Genomic DNA, 13,716 nt, shown 5'->3' with positions numbered 1-13,716 from the left:
TTGGACATCCATCCTAACCAACAAATTAAAAACTCCTAATTAAACACCAAACTAGAAATCCTGAAAATCAAAGAAAAGATTAATGAAGTTAAAAGAAAAAAATTGAATTAAAAATTGAATTAATCACTAAAACTAGGAGGGTTATTTTTTTTTCAGAAAAAAATATAAAAGAGAAAAACCATTAGCTACTTTGGTTAAAAAGAGGAAAACCAAAAATGAAAAAGATGAATCCACAACAAATTAAGAAATAAAGGATACTATTTTGTCCAATTACATGCCGTAAAACTGACTGTCTTAATGAAAGGGATGAGTATGTACAGTAATCTAAAATGCCCAGATTAATAGAATAAGACTTAATCTCAGAAAAAGAAAATTGAACAAGCAGGACTCTCCAAGGCAAAAAGTAAACCAAGACTAGATGGATTTATATGTGAAGCCTTTCAGACATTTGAAAAACAATTCAAATATTGCACAAGTTGTTTTAAAAAATAGGAAAAGATGGCATCTTACCAAATTTCTCCTATGATAGAAATAATCTCAGAGAGTCAAAATAGAAAAAGAACACTATAATAAACCTGTATCCCTAATGAGTATTTGTATAAAAATTTGAAATATTAACAAGGATATATAATGTCATCAATTATAATTACTTATAATAACATTGTTATTAATTATTAATATTAGTAGCATATCACTAAGATTACACACTAGACTAGATTGAATTTATACTAGGAATACAGAGTTGTTTAATATTAGAGAAACTAGAAATATAATATTAATAACAAAAACAGAAATCATATTATTAATAGATGCAAAAAAAGTTTTTGATGAGATATGATACCTATTGCTGCTTTAAAAAAAAAGACACTAGGAAGCACGAGAATAAATGACTCCTTAATATGGTAAGTATCTAAAACCAAGAGCCATAGGTAATAGGGATAAACAATAAGCCTTTCTGATAAGATCAGGGGTAAAGCAAGGGTGTCCATTATCACTATTACTGTTCAATATAGTGCTAGAATAATACTAGCAATAGTGATTAGGGGAAAGCATAGGTAAAGAGGAAATAATTCTCACTATCTGCAGATGGTAACAGTAGCATATCTAGAGTTGCCACTCTAAAGAATCAGCTAAAAAAAATTAAAACAATTTACAACTTCATCATAATTATAGGATATAAAATAAGCCCACATAAATCATCATTGTGTTTGATAAACCCAAAGATTTCAGCTATTGAGATAAAAACTCTTTATTCAACAACAACTTCTGAGAAAACTGAAAAGCAATTTAGTAGAAGCCAGTATAGACCAGCATCTCAAGCTGTATATACAAGATAAGCTCCAAATGGGAATATGACTTTGACATAAAAGATGACATCATAAATTAGAGGAACAAAGAAGAAGTTACTTGTCAGATCTGTGGATTGAGGAAGAGTTTATGACCAAAGAAATGGTAAGGGGATCACAGAAAATAAAATGAACAGTTTCAATTACTTAAAATATACTTAATTTTAAAACTAATGCAGCTAAAATTAGAAGAGATTTATATAAATCTTTGCACAAAGCAAGTTTCTTTAATAAAAGTCTCATTTCTAAGATTATATATGTATATATACATATATGTGTATGTATGTATATATACACATATGCACTCACAAATATGGAACTGAGCCATTCCCCAATGATAAATTGTCCAAGGATATGAATATGCTGTTTTCTTAGGGAAAAAGTCCAGGCTATCAGTAGTCATATGAAAAAAGTGCTCCAAATCTAGTAGAAACAAAATTAAAACAACTCTAAAGGCCCTCCTTACACTCATCAGATTGTTAAAGCTAACAAAAAAAGGGAAGTGACAGATGTTAGAGGTGCTATGGGAAAACAGGTGTGTTAATGTCCTATTGGTAAAACTGTTCTGGAAAACAATTTAGAACTGCCCAAAAAGCTATTAAACTGTGCATAGCCTTTGACCCATTGATACTACTACTAGGTGAAAAAAAGAGGAAAAAGACCCATATGTACAAAATTATTTTCTTTTTGTGGTGGCAAAGGATTGGAAACTGAGGGGATGCCCATTAATTGAGGAGTGGCCAAATAAGCTATGGCATATTAATGGGTTGGGATACTAGTGGGTAACAGGAAAAGATGAAGGGGATTATTTCAAAGAAACCAGGGAAGATTTGTATGAACTGATGCAGAGTGAAATGAAGAGAACCTAGAGGAACAATTTATGGAATTCATAACAATATTGTAAAGACCTTTGAAAGACTTAAGAACTCTGATGTAATAACCAAACATGATTTCAGAGGACTCATGATGAAACATTCTACCAACCTCCAGATAAAGAGGTAATGAATTTAGAGTGCAAATTTAGATTTTTTTTGGATGTAGAAAAGAAGACTATATGAATATGGGCTTATCATTTTCCTACTATTAGGGTAGTAAAATAATTGATCATTATTAATACCATTTTGTAATTATACAGCACCTTTGAATAGAGAAATGTAAAACATCCTATTACCATTTCAAAAAAGGTCAATATTGTCAATTAAGTTTTTCCCTGTGCCTGGAAGCCAATTAATAAGCTAGTGATGAAATGTACAATTTTCTTTACTCAGGACCCTTGCCTTATTCATTAGATTTTACTTGTATATCAGTTTGCATGTGGGATATTTTGAATGTTCTACAGTATGTTTTACCATGTTGCAGGAAAAGATGTAAAAATCTCATATGAGGAGTGGAACAGGAAAATACAAGACCACTTCGAAAAGCTGTTCCATGTTTCAGAGAACCCGTCAGATCCTAATGAAAAGCATCCTGATTTAGTTCACAAACGTGGAATATACAAAGACAGTTATGGAGCTTCAAGTCCTTGGTGTGACTACCAACTAAGGCCAAATTTCACTATAGCAATGGTTGTAGTAAGTGTTTTCAGATTTACTAAATAATTTGAAAACCTACATTTAAAAAAAAAACTGTTCCTAAAATACTGTGTTCAAGTTTACACGTATAAAAGATTTGCTTTTAGTTCCTTAGCCAAATGATTCATTTATGTTTGTTTTTAAATGTTTTTAAGAACTAAAAAAGTTTTACTGTTAATTTGATATATCTTTTACAAGTCTTTCAACTTGTAACTATTTTTTTTCAACTTGTAACTAGTAATAGAATAAGATTAAAATAAAGAAAGCAGATACACAGCGTAGGCAGCCTAAAACTTACTAACAGAAATTGTTTGAAGTCCTTTCTCAGTCCCTATCATATAGAAAGTAGGTGCTGAGAACATTCATATGAAGAAAGTACTTTCTCTTTTTTGTGTGCCCCAGTCAATATATTTTAACTTTTGTTATTTTCTCAAAAAAAGAAAAATCCAAACACTTTACTCTTTAAATAGTACCATAGTGAAAGTAACTCATTTTCATTTTTCAGTTTTTATATAGATAAGTTACTGTTTTGCTGAACAAAACCTAACTATGGAGACTTCCTCTATTATTTCTTTCTCCCTCTCAGACTTAGTTGTCCCCCAACAAATTCACAACATCCACTTGAACAAAAGCCCTAGGTTCTTCTTTGATAGCAGAATCAAGAGAATGGTACCATCTGGCAGCTTCCTGATGTTGTATCCCTTTGTTTCTTAGAAGAAGCTGTAATAGCTTTAAAGAGTATTTTGATGGTTAAATCAAATAAAGAATAGTATCACCTGAGCTTCTTCACCACGATGACAGAACTAAGAAATGCATAGCCCCCTTTACCCTCTTTTGGGATTGGTTTCTGCCCCTGAAAGCATCAATGGAAGTTGTCACTGTTGCCCTAACTTCCAAAGCCTAAGATAACACCTCTAGACTTTAGTTTGTCATGCTTCAGTCTCTGACCCTTGCATTATTTTTAAGAGCCCAAGTCAGTGGAAAGTAAATTGTATTTTGGATGCAGCTTTGGGAAGCCATACTAGAATTGGAGTTAAGAAAACTTAGGTTCATATCCCTCCTGTGACATTTGTTTATTTCCTAATGCTTGACATTATGTCCTTGACACATTATAAGTGTTTAATAAATACTTTTTGACTTGCTAGCTCTTTAATATAACCCTGTCAGATAATAGAAGTCACAGTGGCTCTGGAGTCAGGAGACGAAGTTCAAAACCCATCTCTAATACTTAAAAGTGATCCATGGTTAGAACCATGTTCTGACAGGTTAGCATCGGTAGCCCCATTTTCCTCATCTATAAAACGAGAAGGTTGGGCTCCATGGACTCAGAAAGCCCTCCAGCTCTAAATTTGTGTTCCTCTGAGATTCAGTTTCCACATTTATAAATTGGGGGAAATAATACCTTGTAATGTCTCCCTTACAAGGATTATTTTAAGGCTTAAATGAGAGACTGCATGTAAAGGACTTTTAAACTCTGATGTTATTATTCTTAACTTCGGAAAACTTTTAATGCTCAAGATGAGAATTAAAGCATTTCAGCTGTAATCTTAAGAACTAATAATTCTCATTTTAAAATATGCATCAGGCCCCTGAGCTCTTTACTCCAAAGAAGGCATGGAAAGCTTTGGAAATAGCAGAGAAAAAGTTACTTGGTACCCTGGGAATGAAAACTTTGGACCCTGAGTAAGTTGAAAGACAAATTGGATAATACTTGCTAAATATTTCATATTGCAGAGAAAAAAAATGTCACCTAAAAACTATAATTCCTCTCATTTGAGAAGCCCTGTAACGTAGTGGGGAAAAACACTTGACGTGGAATCAGACGACCTAAGATCAAGTACTATTCCAAGTTACCTGTGTCACCTTAGGAGCCCTGGAACCTCTATTGTTCAAAGCCTTTCATTACCTAGCCCCCTCCTACTTTTCCAGTCTCTTATACCGTATATCCCACATGTGCTCTGGGATCCAGTAACACTGGTTGTCCCCCATGCCTAATACTCTTTTTCATCTCCATCTCCTGGCTTCCTTCAAGTCCCAGAGAAAATCCCATGTTCTACAGGAGGCTTTTCTCGATTCCTCTTAATTCTAGTGCCTTCCCTCTATTGGTTATTTCCTGTTTATCCTATATATAGCTTATGTGTACATGGTTTTTTATCAATAAGATTGTGAGCTCCTTGAAAGCAGATACAATCTTTTGCTTTTCTTTGTGTCCCCATTGCTTAGCACAGTGCCTGGCTTATAGTAAGTGCTTAATAAGTGCTTACTGATTGACAGTAATCATTCTTACACTACTTAACTGCATAATGTTATGAAGAAAGGCATCTCCATGCTTTTTCATGGGCTGTTCCTTGACCTGGAATTTTCTTTCTCCTCACCTCTCCTTTGTTGAATCCATAGCTTCTTTAAAGATTTCAGTTCAGGAGGCACCTACAATCCCATTTACAGTAAATGTTCCCCTCCCAGCTTTCCCTACCTGAGTTACTTTGTGTTTATATTATATGTATTTTATATTTGGTTAGCTGTGTACATGTTTCTTTTTCCCCCACCCCATTTAAATGTAAACCTATTAGAGCAGGAATGGTTTTCATTGTTGTCTCTGTCTCTCAAGTGAGCCTGGCACATAAGCCTTAAATGCTTGTTGAATGAATGACTAGATGAATGAATATGGTTTATTAGAGCATCTTTTTTGGCTTAGAAATCACTGAGTCAAATACTTAGAGTTTGACTTGAGCTCTGGCAGTTGGAAAATATTTTCTAATGTGCTCTATGTGGCTTGTTATGTGTTGTTTTATAAACTAAATATGTTTTATCATTTTTCAGTGACATGGTTTACTGTGGAGTATATGATAATTCCTTAGACAATGACAACTACAATCTTGCTAGAGGTTTCAATTATCACCAAGGACCTGTAAGAATATTATTTCTCTTTTCTGAGTTTTCAGTTAAATTGAAATTTTATTTCTCACAAGTTACACTTGAATGTTATTAACTCCCTTTTTTAATATTTAGGAATGGCTGTGGCCAATTGGATACTTTCTTCGTGCAAAATTATACTTTTCTAAGTTAATGGGCCAGGAAATTTATTCACAGACAGTGTTTTTGGTTAAAAATGTTCTTTCTCGTCATTATGTTCATCTTGAGAGGTAGGTTGTGAGGCTATATATTTAAACTTTTACAAGTGTTTAATTAAACATTTTAGATACCAATGAAATGCATTCCTCACTTCTAAAAGTACTTCTTTTTATACTGGAATTTTCTAAAGGAATCTGTAAATGGGTACACAGCATAGTCCTACAAAGGGGTTTTTGTTGTGTTTTAACTCTTATTATTAAATAGTATGATTTTCATAGGGTTGATTAATACTTTTAGTACTTCATTTTGAAATTGAGTATACTGAGTTCCTGTGTGTTCAATTAAATTCCTTACATCCTCCACATAAATTTCTGAAATATTTGTTTTATTTATATATGCATATATACGTGTATTTTTTGAGGATAGGTCTTCCATATCTGGTGTCCTCCCTTCCTCTCTAGGGAGAGCGCCATATTGGTACCAGACTCAGTGTGGACACCTAATTGGCTTAGCTTACTGCAGCTCAGGATTCTAGAGCTCAGGCAATTCACCAGCCTCTCTCAAGATCAAGGATTATAGGCATGTACCACTATGCCTAAACATTGTTTCCTTCTACCACAAATTACTACAGTCTATTTTGTTTTTTCCTCAAGTAGAGAGAAGAGAGAAAAATCAGTTTTGCTGCTAACTAGTATTCTGTCAAAATTGTTAGTCAAAATACAAGATTCTTTAGTATTCCATAATGTTTCATTAAGCAAACATTAAGTGCCTACTTTGTACCAGCACAAAGTTAGGCTCTGGGGATACAGAGACATAGCAATTCAGTTGAATTGACATTAGATCTATATGAAGATGTGGATCTACATATGTATATGTTTCATAGGCTATACCCTCAAAGAGCTTACAAAGGGGAAGCATCATATACACAAATAACTATGACACAGGGTGAGTGTAGTAAGTGCAAAGGGGAATTCTGTGGGAAATGTGAAGATGGAGAGTTACCTTCCAATTCACAAATAGGAGAAATTTGTCAAGGAAGGCTTTAAGAAGAAGGTGCCACCTGATTTAAACCCTGAAAGATTCATCAGACAGAGATGAAGCTGAATTAATCCTAAGCATGGACAACAATGTTAGCAAAGTACTCTTTGGCTGAAATACATATTATATGAAGAAGAGTGAAGTAAGGCTGGACAGGATTGTAGAGGGGCTTGGACACCACGGTTTGGAGTTTGTATATGTGTATTTTTTCAATAGGATATAGAGAGATGCTGAAAGCATTTAAGTAGGGAAGTAACATGGTTAGAAAAATGCATTAAAAGATAGATGACCATATGAAAGATGAGCTACAGAGAAAATGGACTAACATTAGAAAGAGCACATAGAATGCTGTTACAATAGTCTAGGGAGAGGAAGAGGTGATCGAGGCCTAAACCAGGGCATTTGCGGTAGGAGCCTAAATGATGGGACAGATGAAAGATATATTATGAAAATAGACTCTAGATTGGACTTAGTAACTGATAATAAAATGAGAGGTGTCCAAAAAAAGAGTCTGAGGTTTACTAGCAGTTCTGAGTATCTAGTCTAGGTGTGCTTGCTAACAACAGAAATGGAGAAGTTAGAGGGACTATCAGCTTTTGGGAGAAGCTCACTTATATGTTTTCTTTCTTTCAGATCCCTTGGAAGGGTCTTCCTGAACTGACAAATGAGAATGGACAATACTGTTCTTTCAGCTGTGAAACACAGGCTTGGTCAATTTCTGCTGTTCTTGAGATTCTTTTTGACTTATAGTTGACTTTTGATAGTTCCATAAAGTATATACTCAATTGTGTAACTACACATAGTTTGCACACTCTCAGTTCATTTAAAAATAAAAATAAATCCCACTAGTATTGTAGTTCCCTCTTAGGTAAAGCTTTGAATTCAGTTCAAGTTAACCAACACTTATTAAGCACCCATTATGTTCAGTGCAGTGTGCTAATGTTTAATGAAAGCATTAATTTTGTCATGTGGATGAGTTGATTTATATTAGAAGGGGAAAATCATTATTACCCTTGAAGTATTTATTTTTATTTTAAATTTAGAAAATATTCTTCAATTTAAGAAATAGTAGATGTTTAGAAAAATAATCATGGTCTTCTTTCTTTCATTTGTGCACTAGCTAAACTTAAAATAAAATTGGCAAAAGTACTTAAAAGAAATTAAAAGGGCATCTTTTTATAAGGCTATGTTCTGATATAGTAATATGGAGGATTCCGTAGGCTGTGGACTTATTATGCCCTCTCCATCTGCATTTTATTTTCAATAAATAGAGAATATAATTCCATTTCAAACATTTATTAAGTGCCTTCTAGACAGAAGTCACTGTGCTAGACATTGAGCTTTTTCACTGAAAAAAAAATAGTATTTTGCATTTGATGCAGCTCTAATAAAAATCTTTTTCCCATTTATAATGTTCTGTGCAATGTCCAGGGTAAAATTCGCAGCCTATTGAACTTAATTCCTAAGGTAATCTATAAAATTTTCCTTCATCTCCAGACAAGGTAGACTCCCTTATATTACACTTTAGTGTAATATATTGCATGGCCCAATAAAAGGGGGGAAAAAGTCAAATAATGGGAAAAATGAAGGACTCTTGATTGGATAGCTCTTTAGTGTAAACAATTGAGTACCAGTTAAATATAAAAGTAGTGACCAAACAAAAAGATGTTTTTCAAATAGCTCTATTATAGAGATACATGACATTTTTTTCTTGGCATCTAAATTAAAGATATAGAAATAATTTGCGGTTTTAATTTAGGGTCCTAATTTTGAGGGGAGAATTGTAATTTTTAAAACTTTAGCCTCCTATAAAAAGAATAAATACATTTTCAGAGTACGAACCTTTGAAGAAAATAGATTCTTAATTTTTTGAAATCAGTTTACATATTATGTAAAAGATTCTGTTGGTCAATTATACTGGGTACTTTTTTTTTCAATTAAATATGTTTCTATATTGACTAGTTTTAGTCTTGTGAACAGTTTTAAAAGGAAACAAGTTTACAGTCTTGAATAAATGCATTTATAAACAAGTTTTGCACATAATTTATTTTAATTTTTTAATCCATAAAATTATGTAGGAAATATGGAGGGAAGAAAATTGTTTTACCTTACCAGTTTTATACTCTTTTCCCCTAAGTATGGATTGTGAATCATGCCATTAAAACATTAAAATGGTAAATGTTTCTTAGTCTGACATAATTTTAAACAATAATATGAGAGAGTATTCTTAAAGAGAATACATCTGTTTTGTTAGGTGTATAAATAAAGAATATTGATAATGTTAGTTATTTCCACAAACGATATGCAAATTTTTCAATGTAAAAAGTGAATAATAACAATTAAATTAGCTAGAATTATGCTTTCAGTGGCATTGGCCTCAGAAACCAATAATTGTCATTTGCATGCTAAATCTAATTGTCACACTTAAGGAGAAATAGAGCTGTACTTTTAAATGGCTGGGAGGATTGTTAGTTTGAGAAATAGCGTCAGGAAAAATGTTGCAGCAATACTTTGTGCCAAACTTCACCCCAGAAATAATTTTATAAAGTCAAATTACAAAATTATATGTAAAATAATTGTCATTTGCAATGTTTGTGTGTTCTGAACCATAGCTTTGTTAAAATGTCCCTGTTAATAAAAGAGTAACCATTATTGTATTATGGTTGATGAAATATTAGTACAGTAACACTTCACTTATGCAAGGTTATTTACTTGAGAACTTCAACTGTCCATATCAGTGAGAACTGAAAAATAAAGGGGGAAAAAAAAGTCAGTAACCACAAAAGCTCATGTATATCATTCATAGAAAAGCCCCTAAGCAACCCAGCACCCAGAGAACTTATTCCATTTTACACATAATTCTAAAAAACTTTGTTATCTGCCTTTTCAACCTGGCAGAGATTAAAATTTAATGTGACTAAGCAAATGTTTATTGAAGCCCTGTCAGATATAGTCCCTTCCTTCATAAAGCTTACAGTTTAGTTAACAGCAAATTAGAAAAAAGGGAGAAGATAATTGTCCAAACAGGCTAACAATGAAAGAATCAAGAAAGTGACAAATTGACACAACTCAGAAAATAGAGTAGTCTGGGACTATTTGTGGTTAGAGTGTGTATGTTAGCCCTACACACCTCAATAGCTCCTATTAACACCATTCTGTTACAGCACAATAATAGTTGTTCATAATGATACCAAGAGAAAAAGGTGAAATGTTATAATCGCTCTTAAAGAAAGCAAAAAAGGGTGTTTAATATATTTTGGAGAAATGTTGATTTAAGGTGGTTAAAATGAAAACTTTGTCACTTTTAAAAGTGTCAGCTTTGGTTTTGTGGAAAATTCACTTATATAGAATATCTCATTCCCCAATAATAATTGTATGAAGTGTTGCACTTTTTTTAAGAAGTTGTAATAATTCTGTGCCTTGTTCTTGTACCAACCCCAGTGATGCTACTCTTTAAATTAATATAAGGGACTTCACTATGTTACAATATTACAAACATTTTAATATGCACTTATCTTTTTTAATTACATCAGAAACAGTTGAGTGAACAAAGAAAATTCATTAACTGTGTGCTGTAATATTAAATTGATTATAATAAGCATACTGTATGTTTTCACCAATTACTGTATTTTGAAAAACTTTGTCCTTTCAGTTGTCTGTGTGTGGAAAAAATAAAACCCTCCCTAAAGAACCATGTTGTTTTCATGTTATAGATCTATAATTGAAAGATACCTGAGATTTCATCTGGTCCAGTCCTCTTGTTTTACAAAGGAAGAAACTGAAGAGTCAGAGAGCTTCAGTGACTTGCCCAGAAAGACTAGTGTTAGAGGTGGGATCTGACTCCAGTTCTTCCTGACTCTAAGTCCAGAACTCTAACCACTGCACACAGCTACCCCCAAAAGGCCTCCTTCATCAGCAAATTAACTGTACTTTTTTCTGGATCGTCTACCTTTATTCTGAGTCATTGTTTATTAGCCAGGTATTTGAGAACTAAACAAAGAAATAGAAATCTGTACAATTACTACCCACTACAATTACCTACATCAAATCAAGGATTCAGAGAAGCTTCAAATTTCTAAAAAGAAACTTTTTAACACCTGGAACATCTTACATAACTGCTTCAGAATCTTTACTGTGAATCTTTAAGTCCTATCCTATATTCAAGTAGAGAATAATAAATACTGGAGACCAGGTTATATAGATGTGTCTCTTTGAGCATCAAAGGAGTGTATTTATTCTTTCTTTTAATTTGACTATTAGAAGAATCCGTGGTTTTTCTTTGAAAAAAATCAGTCTTTAATGTTATCTTTCCAAGCTAATTTTACATCACTCCTCTGCTTCCAGTGAAACTGGTCTAGACTTGGCCCTCTTTCACAGCATGCTCTCCTTTCTTTCTTATACCTTCCTTCAAAGCTCACTTGAAGTGCTACTTCCTTCAGGAGGCCTTTCTGGATTTTTTCCTTGAAGTTAAGATCCCCACCCAGTCACTATATTTGTTTTGTATTCTTTATTTTATCTGTGAACATGAATCCCCTAGAGAATATAAGCTCCTGGATGTCAGGGACTGACTGTCTTTATTATCTGTATGCCCAGTGCTTGACACATTGTAAAAACAGCTAGCATTTATGTAGCCTTTTAAGGTTTGCAAAGTATGGGGTTGGGGGAGAATGAGATGGGGAGAAAATTTGGAACTCAAAATCTTCTGGAAATGAATGTTGAAAACTAAAAATAAATGTAAAGGCAAAACAATTTTGATTAATAAGTTTTGCAAAGAACCCTCTGTATATTAGTTCATTTTATCCTCACAACAACCCTGGGAGGCATGTAATATTAGCCTCATTTTACAGATAGGGAAATTGAGGCAGGCTGGTTATGTGACTTGCCCAGGGTCACACAGCTACTACTTGAGGTAGAATTTGAATTCAGGTTTGCTCAACACGTCTCTCCAACACTAGTAAACTCTGTGCCAACTAGCTGCTTCTAATTGTAGGCACCTAAGTACATGTTGATTGATTGCCAAGTTTGCCTTCAAAAAGTATGTCCAATTTGAAGTATTTCTTAATTCCTTCAGGGTTTACTATGATGTGATTGTTTAGACTGTCCGTAGTTAAAAACACAACTATAAGTGATTATAGTTTTTGTAAAGTGTTTACCTTATATTGATCTAAAACTTATTTACCGACACCTAAAAGAGCCTGGCTCCCTGTCAATTGCCTGCTTCTCTGCTGCCTACAAACATACCTATGTCTCCCCCATCCTCAAAAAACTCACTTGTCTGTCCACCCCTTCCAATTAGCATCCTGTCTTATGGTTCTAAATTTCTTGAGAAAGCCACCTACAATAGGTACCTCCACTTCCTTTTCTCTCACTCTCAAGTCTCCATGGTCTGGCTTCCAATCTCTTCATTCAGTTAAATGTACCAATAATTTTTCAATCGCCAAATCTAATAGCTTTTTCTTAATTCTTATCCTTGACCTTTCTGTAACCCTTGACACCTTCTTATCCTTGATCCTCTCTTTTCTCTGGGTTTTTGTGACATTATTTTCTCCTGGTGCATGAAACAGCACATTGTAAAAAGTAATATACGTAGAATTTTCTAAAACAGGCATTTTAAAGACTGCGCCCTATGCTCTTTGCCTTTTATCTGTACTGATTTAGTTCCTATGTCTTTTGAACACACTGACAAACACAAAGTAGTTCAATGCTTCCATTTGGCCATCATCATAAATGCTTTAAAAAGTAAACTCAGCAATGAATCATTAGTCATGGGGAATGCTGTTATAAGCACAAACCCACATCCCAGGGTCTAATTAAAAATTTACTTAAAGTTCATGGTGAAATGCACTTTGAAGCTGCAGAATTCCCTGAGATGCATTCAGTGCCTCAGGAAAAAAGTAGACCTAGGAACATCTTCAGATCCTGGGAGTGCACATCCCTTCTTAAATGAGGACATCACTAGAGGCCGGCCACAATGCATTCCCAGTCCTGGACAGCCCAAAGGCTGAAGTAGTGACAGGACACTGGGATTCCAATGCTGTGAAAGCCTTCTTGTCAGTTGGAAAACACTAGATGTGTGAGGTGATCTCAGGATTAATTATTTGCATTCAGGGCTGTGAGCAGGTACTAGCCTATTTCATTCAATCAATTCCAATACAGATTCCAGTTTTCCAGAGTTCTGCAGAAGGAGAAATGCTGAAAGAACTAGTGACACAAGCTATTGACATTTTCCTATAGCAGCCTAAAAATAACTTACGTTTCTTAACCTAAAAAAAAAAATCCCATCCATGCAGGGAAATCCAAACAAATAAAGAATGTTTGTTGCCCAGATTTCCACGTGTATATAGATGGGCAACATAAAGAGCTGCCCAACAGTTTGAATATCTGAGCCTGATAACATGCATTAGAACTTCTTATCCTTTTTGTGGCATAGACACAGTTGCCAGTCTAATGAAACCAAGGGACCCTCTCTCAGAATTATATTTGTTCCCTTCGTTATTGAAGAAAATGCTAAATTTCAATTGGAGAATAGCATAAATAAAAATGTAATTTTTTTCTCATCCAAGTTGGTAGCTTCCCCTTAGAATCTATTCATAGACCCCCTGGGGATCCATGGGCCCTCAGTAAAGAACCCTTGGTATAAATGGACATGAGCTAAGCCCAGAATTAAAAAAAAATACTGCTTTTAGAAA

The 13,716-nt window shown here is 33.9% G+C and overlaps 1 protein-coding gene across 1 annotated transcript in view; it reads left to right on the top strand.

Moving 5' to 3' along the window:
* AGL (amylo-alpha-1,6-glucosidase and 4-alpha-glucanotransferase) overlaps nucleotides 1-7,645 on the top strand; it is a 71,848-nt gene extending 64,203 nt beyond the window's left edge. Inside the window, 4 exon segments of the mRNA XM_020999735.2 lie at nucleotides 2,706-2,917; nucleotides 4,503-4,600; nucleotides 5,738-5,825; nucleotides 5,927-7,645. Of these exon segments, the coding sequence (XP_020855394.2) occupies nucleotides 2,706-2,917; nucleotides 4,503-4,600; nucleotides 5,738-5,825; nucleotides 5,927-6,064 (536 nt within the window). The 3' untranslated portion in view covers nucleotides 6,065-7,645.
* The last annotated feature ends 6,071 nt before the right edge of the window (nucleotides 7,646-13,716 follow it).

Source organism: Phascolarctos cinereus, unplaced genomic scaffold (assembly GCF_003287225.1).
Source record: "Phascolarctos cinereus isolate Bilbo 61053 unplaced genomic scaffold, phaCin_HiC Scaffold_5;HRSCAF=322, whole genome shotgun sequence".
NCBI lineage: Eukaryota > Metazoa > Chordata > Mammalia > Diprotodontia > Phascolarctidae > Phascolarctos > Phascolarctos cinereus.
This window is presented reverse-complemented; position numbering and strand designations above follow the sequence as displayed.